Genomic DNA, 14,639 nt, shown 5'->3' on the forward strand with positions numbered 1-14,639 from the left:
TATGATTAGTATGTGTGGATAGAAAACACTCTGACGTTTCTAAAACTGGTTAAATCATGGCTGTGACTATAACAGAATGTGCGTTTCATCGAAAAGCGCAGGAAAATCTGATCACTGAAAATTGGAAAATATCTCAATGCGCCACTTGCATGTATTGTTGAATGGAAACCAAATTACCTGGAGCCGAGATTGCAATTTCTACAGCTTCCACACGATGTCACCAGTCTTGTCATTTGCCTGGGCATTGTTTCTTGGTCAAACGAACAAGAGACAGCCCATTTCTTCCGGTCTCCGACAGGATGTTTTGGTTGAGAATATCCGGGCATGATTTCAAGACGTAGAGCTATTGAATATACATCGCCCCGTGATAAATTTGATAGATTATTAACGTTTACTAATACCTAAAGTTGCATTACAAAAGTATTTCGAAGTGTTTTGTGAAAGTTTATCATCGACTTTTTTAATTTTAAAAAATGACGTTGCGTTATAAAACACTGTTTTTTCCTTGCTCACACAGTCTTCATAGATCGATATCTAGGCTATATATGGACCGATTTAATCGAAGAAAAGACCCAATAGTGGTGTTTATGGGACATCTAGGAGTGCCAACAAAGAAGATAGTCAAAGGTAATGAATGTTTTATATTTTATTTGTGCGTTTTGTGTAGCGCCGACTATGCTAATTATTTTGTTAACGTCCCCTGCGGGTCTTTTGGGGTGTTGCATGCTATCAGATAATAGCTTCTCATGCTTTCGCCGAAAAGCATTTTAAAAATCTGACTTGTTGGCTGGATTCACAACGAGTGTAGCTTTAATTCAGTACCCTGCATGTGTGTTTTTATGAACGTTTGAGTTTTAACGAGTGCTATTAGCATTTAGCGTAGCGCATTTGCATTTCCAGATGTCTAGATGGGACGCATGAGTGCCGGGTCGACTTAAGAGGGTAAAGGGAGTCAGAAGGAGTTACATGGAGTCAGAAGGAGGTACAGGGAGTCAGAAGGAGTTACAGGGAGTCAGAAGGAGTTACAGGGAGTCAGAAGGAGTTGCAGGGAGTCACATGGAGTCACAGGGAGTTACTGGGAGTTATCAGGGATTTACAGGGAGTTACAGGGAGTTACTGGGAGTTACTGAGAGTTACAGGGAGTTACTGGGAGTTACTGGGAGTTACTGAGAGTTACTGGGAGTTACTGAGAGTTACTGAGAGTCACAATGAGTTACTGAGAGTTACTGAGAGTTACTGAGAGTTACAGGGAGTTACTGAGAGTTACTGAGAGTCACAATGAGTTACTGATAGTTACTGAGAGCTACTGAGAGTTACTGAGAGTTACAGGGAGTTACAGGGAGTTACTGAGAGCTACTGAGAGCTACAGAGAGTTACAGGGAGTTACTGAGAGTCACAATGAGTTACTGAGAGCTACTGAGAGTTACAGGGAGTTACTGAGAGCTACTGAGAGTCACAATGAGTTACTGAGAGCTACTGAGAGTTACAGGGAGTTACTGAGAGCTACTGAGAGTCACAAAGAGTTACTGAGAGCTACTGACAGCTACTGAGAGTTACTGAGAGTTACTGAGAGCTACTGAGAGCTAGTGATAGTTACAGGGAGTTACTGAGAGCTACTGAGAGCTACTGAGAGTTATAGGGAGTTACTGAGAGTTACTGACAGTCACAATGAGAGTTACTGAGAGCTACTGAGAGCTACTGAGAGATAGTGATAGAGAGTTACTGAGAGTTACTGAGAGCTACTGAGAGCTACTGAGAGTTATAGGGAGTTACTGAGAGTTACTGACAGTCACAATGAGTTACTGAGAGCTACTGAGAGCTACTGAGAGTTACATGGATTTACTGAGAGTTACTGAGAGTCACAATCAGTTACTGAGAGTTACTGGGAGTTACAGGGAGTTACAGGGAGTTACTGCGAGCTACTGAGAGTTACAGAGAGTTACTGAGAGTTACTGAGAGCTACTGAGAGCTAGTGATAGTTACAGGGAGTTACTGAGAGTTACAGGAATTACAGGGAGGTACAGGGAGTTACAGGGGCCAGAATGATCTCTATTTCCTCCATTGAGGTAATGATGGAGACTTTGTGGAGATTAGCCTAAGTGTATTGTTATTCTAATGTCTCCCATTGTGCTGCTCTGAGAGGAGAGGAAAAGTGAGGGAGGAGAGTTGAATGAAAAAAAGAAGGAGAAAAGGGAGAAAGCAAAGGGGATTCTGAGTCAGTGGTGGCAAAGCGTCTGAGCCTTGGGTTGTCCAAGCAACACTGTCAATCAAAGAGTTTAGAGTGCTTTTTAAATTATTTTTTCTTCAGGAAACCCAAGCACGCAAATGCACACATACGTAGACACACACGCACGCATGGATGCGCACACACACACATACAGTGGGGCAAAAAAGTTTTTAGTCAGCCACTAATTGTGCAAGTTCTCCCACTTAAAAAGATGAGAGAGGCCTGTAATTTTCATCATAGGTACTCTTCAACTATGACAGACAAAATGAGGAAAAGAAATCCAGAAAATCACATTGAATGATTTTTTATGAATTTATTTGCAAATTATGGTGGAAAATAAGTATTTGGTCACCTACAAACAAGCAAGATTTCTGGCTCTCACAGACCTGTAACTTCTTCTTTAAGAGGCTCCTCTGTCCTCCACTCGTTACCTGTATTAACGGCACCTGTTTGAACTTGTTATCAGTATAAAAGACTCCTGTCCACAACCTCAAACAGTCACACTCCAAACTCCACTATGGCCAAGACCAAAGAGCTGTCAAAGGATACCAGAAACGGAATTGTAGACCTGCACCAGGTTGGGAAGACTGAATATGCAATAGGTAAGCAGCTTGGTTTGAAGAAATCAACTGTGGGAGCAATTATTAGGAAATGGAAGACATACAAGACCCCTGATAATCTCTCTCGATCTGGGGTTCCACGCAAGATCTCACCCCGTGGGGTCAAAATGATCACAAGAACAGTGAGCAAAAATCCCAGAACTACACGGGGGGACCTAGTGAATGACCTACAGAGAGCTGGGACCAAAGTAACAAAGCCTACCATCAGTAACACACTACGCCACCAGGGACTCAAATCCTGCAGTGCAAGACGTGTCCCCCTGCTTAAGCCAGTACATGTCCAGGCCCATCTGAAGTTTGCTAGAGAGCATTTGGATGATCCAGAAGAAGATTGGGAGAATGTCATATGGTCAGATGAAACCAAAATAGAACTTTTTGGTAAAAACTCAACTCGTCGTGTTTGGAGGACAAAGAATGCTGAGTTGCATCCAAAGAACACCATACCTACTGTGAAGCATGGGGGTGTAAACATCATGCTTTGGGGCTGTTTTTCTGCAAAGGGACCAGGACGACTGATCCATGTAAAGGAAAGAATGAATGGGGCCATGTATCGTGAGATTTTCAGTGAAAACCTCCTTCCATCAGCAAGGGCATTGAAGATGAAACGTGGCTGGGTCTTTCAGCATGACAATGATCCCAAACACACCACCCGGGCAATGAAGGAGTGGCTTCGTAAAAAGCATTTCAAGGTCCTGGAGTGGCCTAGCCAGTCTCCAGATCTCAACCCCATAGAAAATCTTTGGAGGGTGTTGAATGTCCGTGTTGCCCAGCAACAGCCCCAAAACATTACTGCTCTAGAGGAGATCTGCATGGTGGAATGGGCCAAAATACCAGCAACAGTGTGTGAAAACCTTGTGAAGACTAACAGAAAACGTTTGACCTCTGTCATTGCCAACAAAGGGTATATAACAAAGTATTGAGATACTTTAGTTATTGACCAAATACTTTGTAGGATACTTTGTAGGACATTGTAGGATTTTTATTAAAAATCCTACAATGTGATTTTCTGGAAATGTTTTTCTCCGTCATAGTTGAAGTGTACCTATGATGGAAATTACAGGCCTCTCTCATCTTTCTAAGTGGGAGAACTTGCACAATTGGTGGCTGACTAAATACTTTTTTGCCCCACTGTACATACACATGCACACACACGCCACTCCCATAAATGACAATATACACACACACACACACTATAGGATGAGAGGCAGACCCATCCCTCAGAGGGGTCACTGACCGCGTATTGTCCGCGTGGCCAATTGGATGTCATAATTAAAGAGACACCAACCAGGCTCAGAGGGGACCAAATAATGCATGCAGAGAGCTGGGACCGATACCAAAGCCTACCATTATCAAAATCCAGAAAAGAGCCACCAGGGACTCAAATTCTACAACCAAGACGTGTCCAAACCTTCCATACATGTCCAGGCCCATCACCTAGAGAGCATTTGGATGACCTGAAGAAGAGAGAATGTCATATGGTCCAGATGAAACCAAAATAGAACTTTTTGGTAAAAACAAACACACCCTACAGGCCCCAGGACAATGCAGTTGCACAAAGAACACCATACCTAAAGCATGGGGGAGAAAACAAAAAGATAATTACTGTTTAACACATTGGAAAGAATTATCCAAAAACAGAGCAAAGAATGAATGCTATTTGGCCCACAGGGCATTGAAGATGAAACGTGGCTGGGAGACAATGATCCCAAACACACCACCCGGCAATGAAGGAGTGGCTTCGAAAAATTTCAAGTTGTCCTGGAAGTCTCCATCTACACAGCAAGGGCAGAATACCTGACCACTGTGACTGACCCAAAATTAAGGAAAGCTTTGACTATGTACAGACTCAGCCCCAAAAGCATAGCCTTGCTATTGAGAAATGGGCCCAGCAACAGTGTGGAAAACACAGCTTGTGAAGAGAAGACACGTTTGGCTATGTGCTCAACAAAATGAGTGGCTGCACTTCCTAGACCTTTAGTTATTGCCCAATGTAGACCAGACATATTTCCCCCAGATTACACAGATCCACAAAGTGAGAAAACAAATCCAATTTTGAAAAACTCCCATATCTTTTGGGTGAAATTCCACAGTGTGCCATCAAGCAGCAAGATTTGTGACCTGTTGCCCACGAGAAAAGGGCAACCAGTGAAGAACAAACACCATTGTAAATACAACCCATATTTATGCTTATTCATTTTATCTTGTGTCCTTTAACTATTTGTACATTGTATATAATATGACATTTGTAATGTCTTTACTGTTTTGAAACTTCTGTATGTGTAATGTTTACTGTTAATTTTGTTGTTTTTCACTTTATATATTCACTTTGCATGTTGTCTACCTCACTTGCTTTGGCAATGTTAACACGTGTTTCCCATGCCAATAAAGCCCTTGAATTGATGTCATGAATTAATTGAGAGAGACCAAGAGAGAGAGAGAGAGAGAGAGAGAGAGAGAGAGAGAGAGAGAGAGAGAGAGAGAGAGAGAGAGAGAGAGAGAGAGAGAGAGAGAGAGAGAGAGAGAGAGAGAGAGAGAGAGAGAGAGAGAGAGAGAGAGAGAGAGAGAGAGAGAGAGAGAGAGAGAGAGAGAGAGAGAGAGAGAGAGAGAGAGAGAGAGAGAGAGACGGGGGGGGCACCACTGCTGCACACGGGCACACTTGCCTGATCATATGAAGTAGCCCAGCATATTGGAAAAACTTCCAAAACAAGTTATACGCAGATAAGAGTCCCAGGAGACACAAACATCTTGGCCTACACAGAAAGAGAGGCAAGAGGACAGAACGGAGAGAAAAGGGTACAGGGAACCCAGCATGAGGTTCTACAGTGTGCGGCTGCTGGCAACACCATAAGGAGGAGAGGGGGAAGAAGAGAGGTGGACGGGTTCACCCCCTCTCCGCAACATAAAGGGGGACGTTTGTTTCTGAGTGGAATTACAAGTGGTGGAGAAAACAAGCCCTCCAGTCGCCTCAAAACCAAAGTGCTCCCCTCCCTCAATGCCAGTGGATTCTAGCCTACTGTACTTTCCCCTCCCCTCTCTCTCTCTTTCTGTGTTCTCCATTGTCTACAGAGGACAAGGGTCTAAAATTCTGTTTGGAGCTCTGGCATTTTAAACAGTCTAAACTATAGAAATCTGTGCCAGGCAAGGCTTCAACTGGCCAATCAAAATGCCCACCAGGAGTTGGCATGAGATGGTTCAGCCCAATTAAAGCCATTATTCTTGTCATTAAGTACAGAGAGACATGGGTTAATGCTTCTCCTGTCCTGCCAAAGACTGAGCTATATATATATATATATATATATAGAGAGAGAGTAGAGAGAGAGAGAGGAGAGAGAGAGAGAGAGAGAGTAGAGAGTAGAGAGAGAGACAGAGAGTAGAGAGAGAGAGTAGAGAGAGAGAGAGAGAGAGAGAGAGAGAGAGAGAGAGAGAGAGAGAGAGAGAGAGATATATGAGAGAGAGAGAGAGATATATGAGAGAGAGACAGAGAGTAGAGAGAGAGAGAGGGTAGAGAGAGAGACAGAGATATATGAGAGAGAGTAGAGAGTAGAGAGTAGAGAGTAGAGAGTAGAGAGTAGAGAGGAGAGAGAGAGAGAGAGAGAGAGAGAGAGAGAGAGAGAGAGACAGAGAGAGAGAGAGAGAGAGAGAGAGAGAGAGAGAGAGAGAGACAGAGAGAGAGAGACAGAGACAGAGACAGAGAGAGAGAGACAGAGAGACAGAGAGAGAGAGAGAGAGAGAGAGAGAGAGAGAGAGAGAGAGACAGGGGAGGCTGATAGAAGGGCATGATTCCTACTCAGGCTGTTGAAACTACCGTTTCCCCATTCCTCCCTCTGAAAGACACAGTCTTGGATGTTTTCCTCTCACATGCTGTGAAGTTGTGCTAGCTCATGTAAATATTTTGGTTGGTTCACGAACTCATGAGACAGAAGCCTCTCTGTAGTGGAGCCAGGCAAACAAACGTCAAACCAACAACCGTCTGCCATTATATCACATTCAAGGCTTGAGAAATCTAAGCATGTGTTGCCGTAATACAAAGCACAGTGCGGAGCCGTGTTCATTCGGGTACGTTTCGAAATGTCTTGCAACCGAAAAGGGAAATGAACACTTCTTGTTGGACAGGTAGTCAGTTCAGGTAGTCCCTCCATGTTTCAGTGTGTTTTCTTCCGTTTGGTGCCTAGTGAATATGACCCTGATTTTGAGAAGACTAGAGGACTGTGTCTCTCTCTTCCCTTGACAGTGTGCTTTGTAATGTGAAGCATCACAAACTCGTTTATTAAAAGGCTCTGCTTACAGAGGGCTGTATTGGGCAGCCATCGCTGGTTTTGATTAAAAGGCCAATGAACGAGCCACCGCTCACCGCCCCAATGTCACCCTGATTGAACTCTCTCTCTCTCTCTCTCTCTCTCTCTCTCTCTCTCTCTCTCTCTCTCTCTCTCTCTCTCTCTCTCTCTCTCTCTCTCTCTCTCTCTCTCTCTCTCTCTCTCTCTCTCTCTCTCTCTCTCTCTCTCTCTCTCTCTCTCTCTCTCTCTCTCTCTCTCTCTCTCTCTCTCTCTCTCTCTCTCTCTCTCTCTCTCTCTCTCTCTCTCTCTCTCTCACTGACACACACACAAACAATACGTGTCTATCTAATAATGTAAACACACAGGATCACACTCATTTCCAGCAGAAGGATAATAAACGCTAATCATGATGATGACAGCATAACGACAGAACAGACAAAGGTCTTTGTGGTAAAGCATAAATGATTGGCACCGGGCCATCTGATATCAACTCATTGTGCCAGAAGAGTAAACTAGATCCATGTCCCAAGCTCTCCAGTAGAGTTAAACAAAGAGATACAAGTTTAGACCGATGCTTTCTAAAGAGTATAATTAGCCTGCAATAAATTCTCATTTCCTCAAACCTCAGCTTTGGAGAAGAACCCCCCTCTACCAATGAATAATTTGATATTGGTATTCACTTGGTCCTCCTCCAGACAATTGCCATGAGAACCCCCCAAAATGTCACACCAACTGACTGCAGTCTGATTAGGACATAGAGCCATCTGCCTAGACAGACAGACAGACAGACAGACAGACAGACAGACAGACAGACAGACAGACAGACAGACAGACAGACAGACAGTACCCAGACATAGCCCTTGAGGAACACCAGAGTATAACACCAGAAAGAGATAAACAGAGATCTACATGCATGCAGACTAAACATTGCCCCCATAAAACGTACAATGGGGAAAATGCTCATAAGAGCATAAACAAGGATTTCAGGAAGCAACATATAGGCCATGATATAAGCCTAGATCAGAACTTGGGGAAGTGACTGAGGCAGATGAGATAAAGGGTGAGATGGGGGACGTGTGGAGGGAATGCAGAGCTATATCTGGGGAGGTGGTGGGAGTCAACAACCCATTTCTATCACACACACACACACATACACACACACACAAGCTCAGATTCTTAGGGGAAATTTGCATCACAAACATGTCTCTTGGCTGGAAGACGACATGCCAAATAACCCCGTCCATCTGTCTGGAGGCTGCTCTTCTCCCCACTCAATCCTCCCATCCCCCTCTCCTCTCCTTCTCGGCTCCTCCCCATTTCCTGTTAATGTGTGTTACGTCTTATATAGTCCCTCTACTGCGGCCACACTTATGAAGTGCATTTCAGATTACGTCCATGTCCCAAATGGCACCCTGTTCCCTATATAGTGCACTACTTCTGACGAGGGTCTCTAGGTCCCATAGGACTGTGCTCAGAAGTAGTGCACTGCGTAGTGAATAGGATGCCGTTTGGGATGCAGACTTTGAGGTGGTTAGTGTATAGACCTATCTGTGCACCACCAGCATCCCAGTCCTCATGCACCACCTCTACCTCAGTCTATAGAACCAAGACACAGCAGGGGTGTGCTGGGGAGCATCCCAGTCCTCATGCACCACCTCTACTTCAGTCTAGAGAACCAAGACACAGCAGGGGTATGCTGGGGAGCATCTCAGTCCTCATGCACCACCTCTACCTCAGCCCAGAGAACCAAGACACAGCAGGGGTGTGCTGGGAGCATCCCAGTCCTCATGCACCACCTCTACCTCAGTCTATAGAACCAAGACACAGCAGGGGTGTGCTGGGGAGCATCCCAGTCCTCATGCACCACCTCTACCTCAGTCTATAGAACCAAGACACAGCAGGGGTGTGCTGGGGAGCATCCCAGTCCTCATGCACCACCTCTACTTCAGTCTAGAGAACCAAGACACAGCAGGGGTATGCTGGGGAGCATCTCAGTCCTCATGCACCACCTCTACCTCAGCCCAGAGAACCAAGACACAGCAGGGGTGTGCTGGGGAGCATCCCAGTCCTCATGCACCACCTCTACCTCAGTCTATAGAACCAAGACAAAGCAGGGGTGTGCTGGGGAACGTCCCAGTCCTCATGACATGTGTATATCAGTGATATTGCCTTCAGACAGATATGTTGCACCAAATCAGGGCCAGCAGGTCGTCTCCTCACCTCAACACCGAGAGCCCAGCGTTATGATGTCTAAACACGGTGACACCAATGTGCACCTCCACAATGTTACTATTGTCTTATACACTATATTAGAACCTAAGTCAAGTCCTAAAATAGAATAGTATAGACTAGTCTAGAATAGAGTAGTATAGACTAGTCTAGAATAGAGTAGTATAGAATAAAATGGTATAGAATACAATAGTATATGATAGAATGGTATAGTATAGAATAGAATAGTATTGAATATAATAGTACAGAATAGTCTAGAATAGAATAGTATAGAATAAAATGGTATAGAATACAATAGTATATGATAGAATGGTATAGTATAGAATAGAATAGTATTGAATATAATAGTACAGAATAGTCTAGAATAGAATAGTATAAAATAAAACAGAATAGAATAATATAGAATAGTCTAGAATGGCATGGTATAGAATAGAATAATATAGAATAGTCTAGAATGGAATGGTATAGAAAATAATAATATAGAATAGTCTAGAATGGAATGGTATAGAAAATAATAATATAGAATAGTCTAGAATGGAATGGTATATAATACATTTACATTTACATTTAAGTCATTTAGCAGACGCTCTGGTATAGAATAGTACAGAATAGAATAGTCTAGAATAGAATAGTATATAATAGAATGTTATAGAATAGAATAGTAAATAATAGTAATGAATAGAATGGTATAAAATAACATAGAATAGTATAGAATATAGAATGGTATAGAATAGTTTAAAATTGAATAGTATAGAATAGAATAGCATATAATAGAATAGTATAGTATAGTATAGTATAAAATAGAATAGTATAAAATAGTATATAATAGAATAGTATCAAATAGAATTGTATATAATATAATAGAATGGTATATAATAGAATAGTATAGAATATTATAGAATAGTATAGAATAGAATGGTATAGAATAGAATGGTGTAAATTAGAATAGTATAGAATAGAATAGTATAGAACAGAATAGAATAGTATAAAATAGAATATGATATAATAGTATAGAATAGTATAGAATATTATAGAATAGTATAGTATCGAATAGTATAGAACAGAATAGAATCAAACAGTATTTAATAGAATTTAATTGAATAGAATTGTATAGAGTAGTACAAAATTGTATAGAAAATAATAGAATAGGATAGACTAGAGTAGTATAGAATAGAACAGAATTGTATAGAATAGAATAATGTTGATTTCCCAGGGTGATCTTCAGTTGTGGCAAGTCTGCTAAGATATGTAACAGCAGCATTCAGACTAGCCAGATAGGATCCTACAAATGGATCTGAAAGAAACGCAGGGTATTGTGTTTGAATGCAACACGGATGTACTGTTCTATAAGGGAATGAAACGTTTGAATTTTATTCTAAAGGACTAGTAAAGGCCCAGTGCACTACTTTTGTGAGAAAAAAAACATAAAAAACAACAACATTTATAGCGTCTGCTAAATGACTTAAATGTAAATGAAATTGTCATTCTTCAGGCGGTGCTGCAGCACCGTACTTCCCACCGCTGTGCTGATAGTTCAGGTCCTCATATTTTGCACTGCTAAAATGAACTCATCAAAGCCCATAAAAAAGAAGAGGAGGGGTTGAGGTGAGACGCGGGAGTTCAATTAATCAACATAAAAAGTAGAAGGTAATAGTAGAAAAGTTCAAAAGCCAACATCATTTGGTAATTAAAAAGTTGAATGGATGTGACAATGAACATGGACCGGAGCCAGCTAATATATATGAGCTCAGTCACATTCTCTGAAAACAAAGATTTTAGCCATGGATTTGACATTCAATTGGATCGCTGACACAGCCAACCCCCACACATACATGAGACGACAACAAACCCGATTCATAAACGGGCTCCATTTCAGTAGCAGGCCAAAATGCATAATGGACAAACAGGCTCGTAGGTTACGGTATGAGAACACCGAGGGACGAGCGTGGGACCCGCTCTGGGCCGCGCGCTGGGAGGGAGGGAGGGAGGGAGAGGGGGGAGCGTGAGCTATTCGCTTGCCTCAGCGAGTAGCGAGCCGATGTGAATGCCTCTCTACCGTGGGCATTTGACCGAACAAGTGGCGGCTGCGGGACTGTTTCACCTGTCGCCTAAATTACTTTCAGCCTGCAGGGAAACCACAGGGGGGAGGTGAACATCAAGGGGGAATTATTCCATTTGATTTGCTACATACGTTAAATATTGTAACATTATCAAATGTATTTTGCTGTTAATATAGAGGAAAGGAACCCCTCAACGATGTTCAGCCGAAAGCATAAGACCAAAATCTACTATTCATATCGGTGATTCGCTGAAATAAATAGCCTAGAGTACATTATGATCTGATGAGACAATAGTCCACAGGACACTTAAACGAAAACTGTTGACGCAGTCAAGTTTGTTCGCAAACCAAATGTACAGGCTAAAGCACTGCTAAATAATCAATATAGGCTAGATATCATTACTAATTACAAGTAGCCTGTGTAATCACTGTGTTACGACAGAATCATGGCAATAACAACCAGAAAACGAAGAATTGCCTAACACTTCAGGCTATATAATTAAAATGACTAGTCCAACTGTCTCAAATAAGGGGAAAAGTCGTTTCATCCAGATATGACGCACCTGATAAGCAATAAATAATCAATGCCTGGAGCTTATCGTTAAGAAACTAGGATTTTTTCAAATGAAATCCATGACCCTCTGTGTGTGGGGTAGCCTATTCGAGTTGAATGACAATATTAATTCAAGACTATTCCCTAAGGGAAAGGTTGCCATCGGATAGGATTCATTAATAGTGACAATCTTGAGTGAGTGGCTTTATTGACATCCGGTGATGCACTTTGCGGAATGACATGCGTGTTTGTGAACTTCAGATTTGTTTACGAAGACGACTGCAGTAATGTCATGGACTATTATAACATACCAGCTTGAAGTGTGTCAATTGACATACTGTTCTACTTCACAACAACATTTCATATCAGCAGCAGCGTGGTCAGTTATTTGTCTTTTAGAGCAATTATTACGGGCAGTTTACAACGGCAAATACCATAGCCGAAGACCTTGCGCATGAGCGCGCCGTCTGTTGCTCTCACTCACCTGACTGTGCTGTGCTCGGCCTGAATACCACGAAGGAGATGAGGAGACATCGAAGACACAGGAGAAACTTCATTTTCCGCGGTTGCTGACGATAACTCCGGTAACTCACATGTCCAATAAGGTATTCCGTTATTGAAAAGGAAATATCGGCTCTTGACAGTTTCAGAAACTGTGTCCCCACGCGCGCGTCATGGCGTCCTCCGTTTGCCCAAATAGTTCAATGCACAAGTTAAACGCGACGAAAACAGTAGGTTCTTTTGTAGTTCTTATAGTGACCAATGTTTTGACCGGTTTTGGCCACTGATACTCCATGCCATTACTCCTCACACTACGATCCAGCAGACGGCTGGGGGGGTTTTGACACACCCCTTCAGTGCGGCTAACGCCTCCTACAGTCCACTGATTGGTCGAGGGAAACGCTCTGAGCTTAATAAACACGCCCATATCACTCATATCACTCTCTCATTGGCTCATTAGGATTGATATACAGTTGTTCTCTTGATGCACAGTGTACACCTGTCTCAGACCCTGGCCCATACACTTCCCTAAGTGTGCGTAAAATGCGCATAGCCAACAATTGCATCGGAATAACTGTTTATATGTGAAAAGTATTGTGCGTTTCTATTTTACTTTCTCTTCAGAAATGGTATTTGTTGACAGAATAGGTGTTGACATTGACGGGGCGTATTTGAATAGGCCTTGAGGCTACAGTACACGTAACCTGACATAGAGGAGAAGAATTGTGCCTACTGCGTCCATTGAGAGCATGACGTGCCCAAACCAAAGTAGGTTAACCACAGAACCCAGATAGGCCGTCTAGAGCAAAACGATTCATATCATTTTGTGAGCAAAACGATTCATATCATATTGTTTTTATATCGATGTCAATCAGAATACAATCTTTTCTCAAAGTCAACACATTGCTGTGAGAGAAATGGCCAAAACACTCTAATGAATGAATGATGTATATGTCCCTGCCTCTGGGTCTCTCTGTGTCTGTCAAAGTGCTATGTGGCATATAGATATTATATGGACTATGCTACTTTTACAGTTACAGTCTCTGTAGGATTCTCACAACATACTGCCAATAACCACAAGAGGGCCAAACTATATAGGCTTACTATGCATTTCAACATGGGTCCAACTGTAATACAGTAGCATCCCCTGTAGTCCACACAGTGAATTGAATAACTGGTTATGCTTATAATCAGTAAGATGTAGGCCGACTCCTGTGCCTTACAGGGGGAAAGCATGGTAGTTCAACATCTTATTGGAGGTAAGTCTGTGGTTATCATTTTATAAAACATAATTATGATACAAATTAGGCTAATCTTCTAAAGCAGATAATGCATGTGTGTGTGTGTGTGGTAGTTGATGCCTTAGTAATGGTAAATATGTATGTCTTCTAACCCACTACACTCTTAGAGAAAAAGGATCCAAAAGGGTTATCTAGCGGTCCCCATAGGAGAACCCTTTTTGGTTCCAGGTAGAACCTTTTCTGGTTTCAGGCAGAACCCTTCTGGGTTCAATTTAGAGCCCTTTGTGGAATGTGTTCTACATGGAACCCAAAGGGGTTATTGAAAGGGTTCCCCTAGGGGACAGCCAAATAACCCTTTTAGGTTCTAGATAGCACTTTTATTCCTAAGAGAGACCCACTGTACACCAACAGGTCTAACTTATATGACAGGAGCCCCTCATACTGGTCATTGGCTAGTATCTGCTGCCATCTAGGGGATCTAAATAAGGTACATCTACTTTTATTGGAGCGATTCAGGGATGGTGGGAGAAACACAAGATCCATTCACATATCAAATTAAATGAAATGTATTAATACTGCCCTTTACCTCATCAGATGTCACCAAGTGCTTATACAGAATCCCAGCCTAAAACCCCAAACAGCAAGCAATGAAGATGTAGAAGCACTGTGGCTAGGAAAAACTCCCTAGAAAAATCCAGGAACCTAGGAAGAAACCTAGAGAGGAACCAGGCCCTGAGGGTTGGCCAGTCCTCCACCACAAACCCTCAATCATATTGATCTCCAGCAGGACTTATAATAAATAGGAGTTTCGCATGGCCAAAATCAGAGCTGCAGCGGACACTGCATACTAAAGACAAAGCCAGACTCTAGTGCATTACATGAGAATGATTGATAGTGTGCCCACTGCCCACTTTATGAAATGAACAATGGAATAA

At 42.4% G+C, this 14,639-nt stretch overlaps 1 protein-coding gene across 1 annotated transcript in view; it reads left to right on the forward strand.

The window, feature by feature from the left end:
- Positions 1 to 471: 471 nt before the first annotated feature.
- The window catches only part of LOC127928942 (receptor activity-modifying protein 1-like), a 35,799-nt gene continuing 21,631 nt past the window's right edge, over positions 472 to 14,639 (forward strand). Inside the window, exon 1 of the mRNA XM_052516564.1 lies at positions 472 to 627. Coding sequence (XP_052372524.1) covers positions 474 to 627 — 154 coding nt within the window. The 5' untranslated portion in view covers positions 472 to 473. The remainder of the gene's footprint in view (positions 628 to 14,639) is intronic.

This window comes from Oncorhynchus keta, unplaced genomic scaffold (genome assembly GCF_023373465.1).
Source record: "Oncorhynchus keta strain PuntledgeMale-10-30-2019 unplaced genomic scaffold, Oket_V2 Un_scaffold_5147_pilon_pilon, whole genome shotgun sequence".
Taxonomy (NCBI): Eukaryota; Metazoa; Chordata; class Actinopteri; order Salmoniformes; family Salmonidae; genus Oncorhynchus; species Oncorhynchus keta.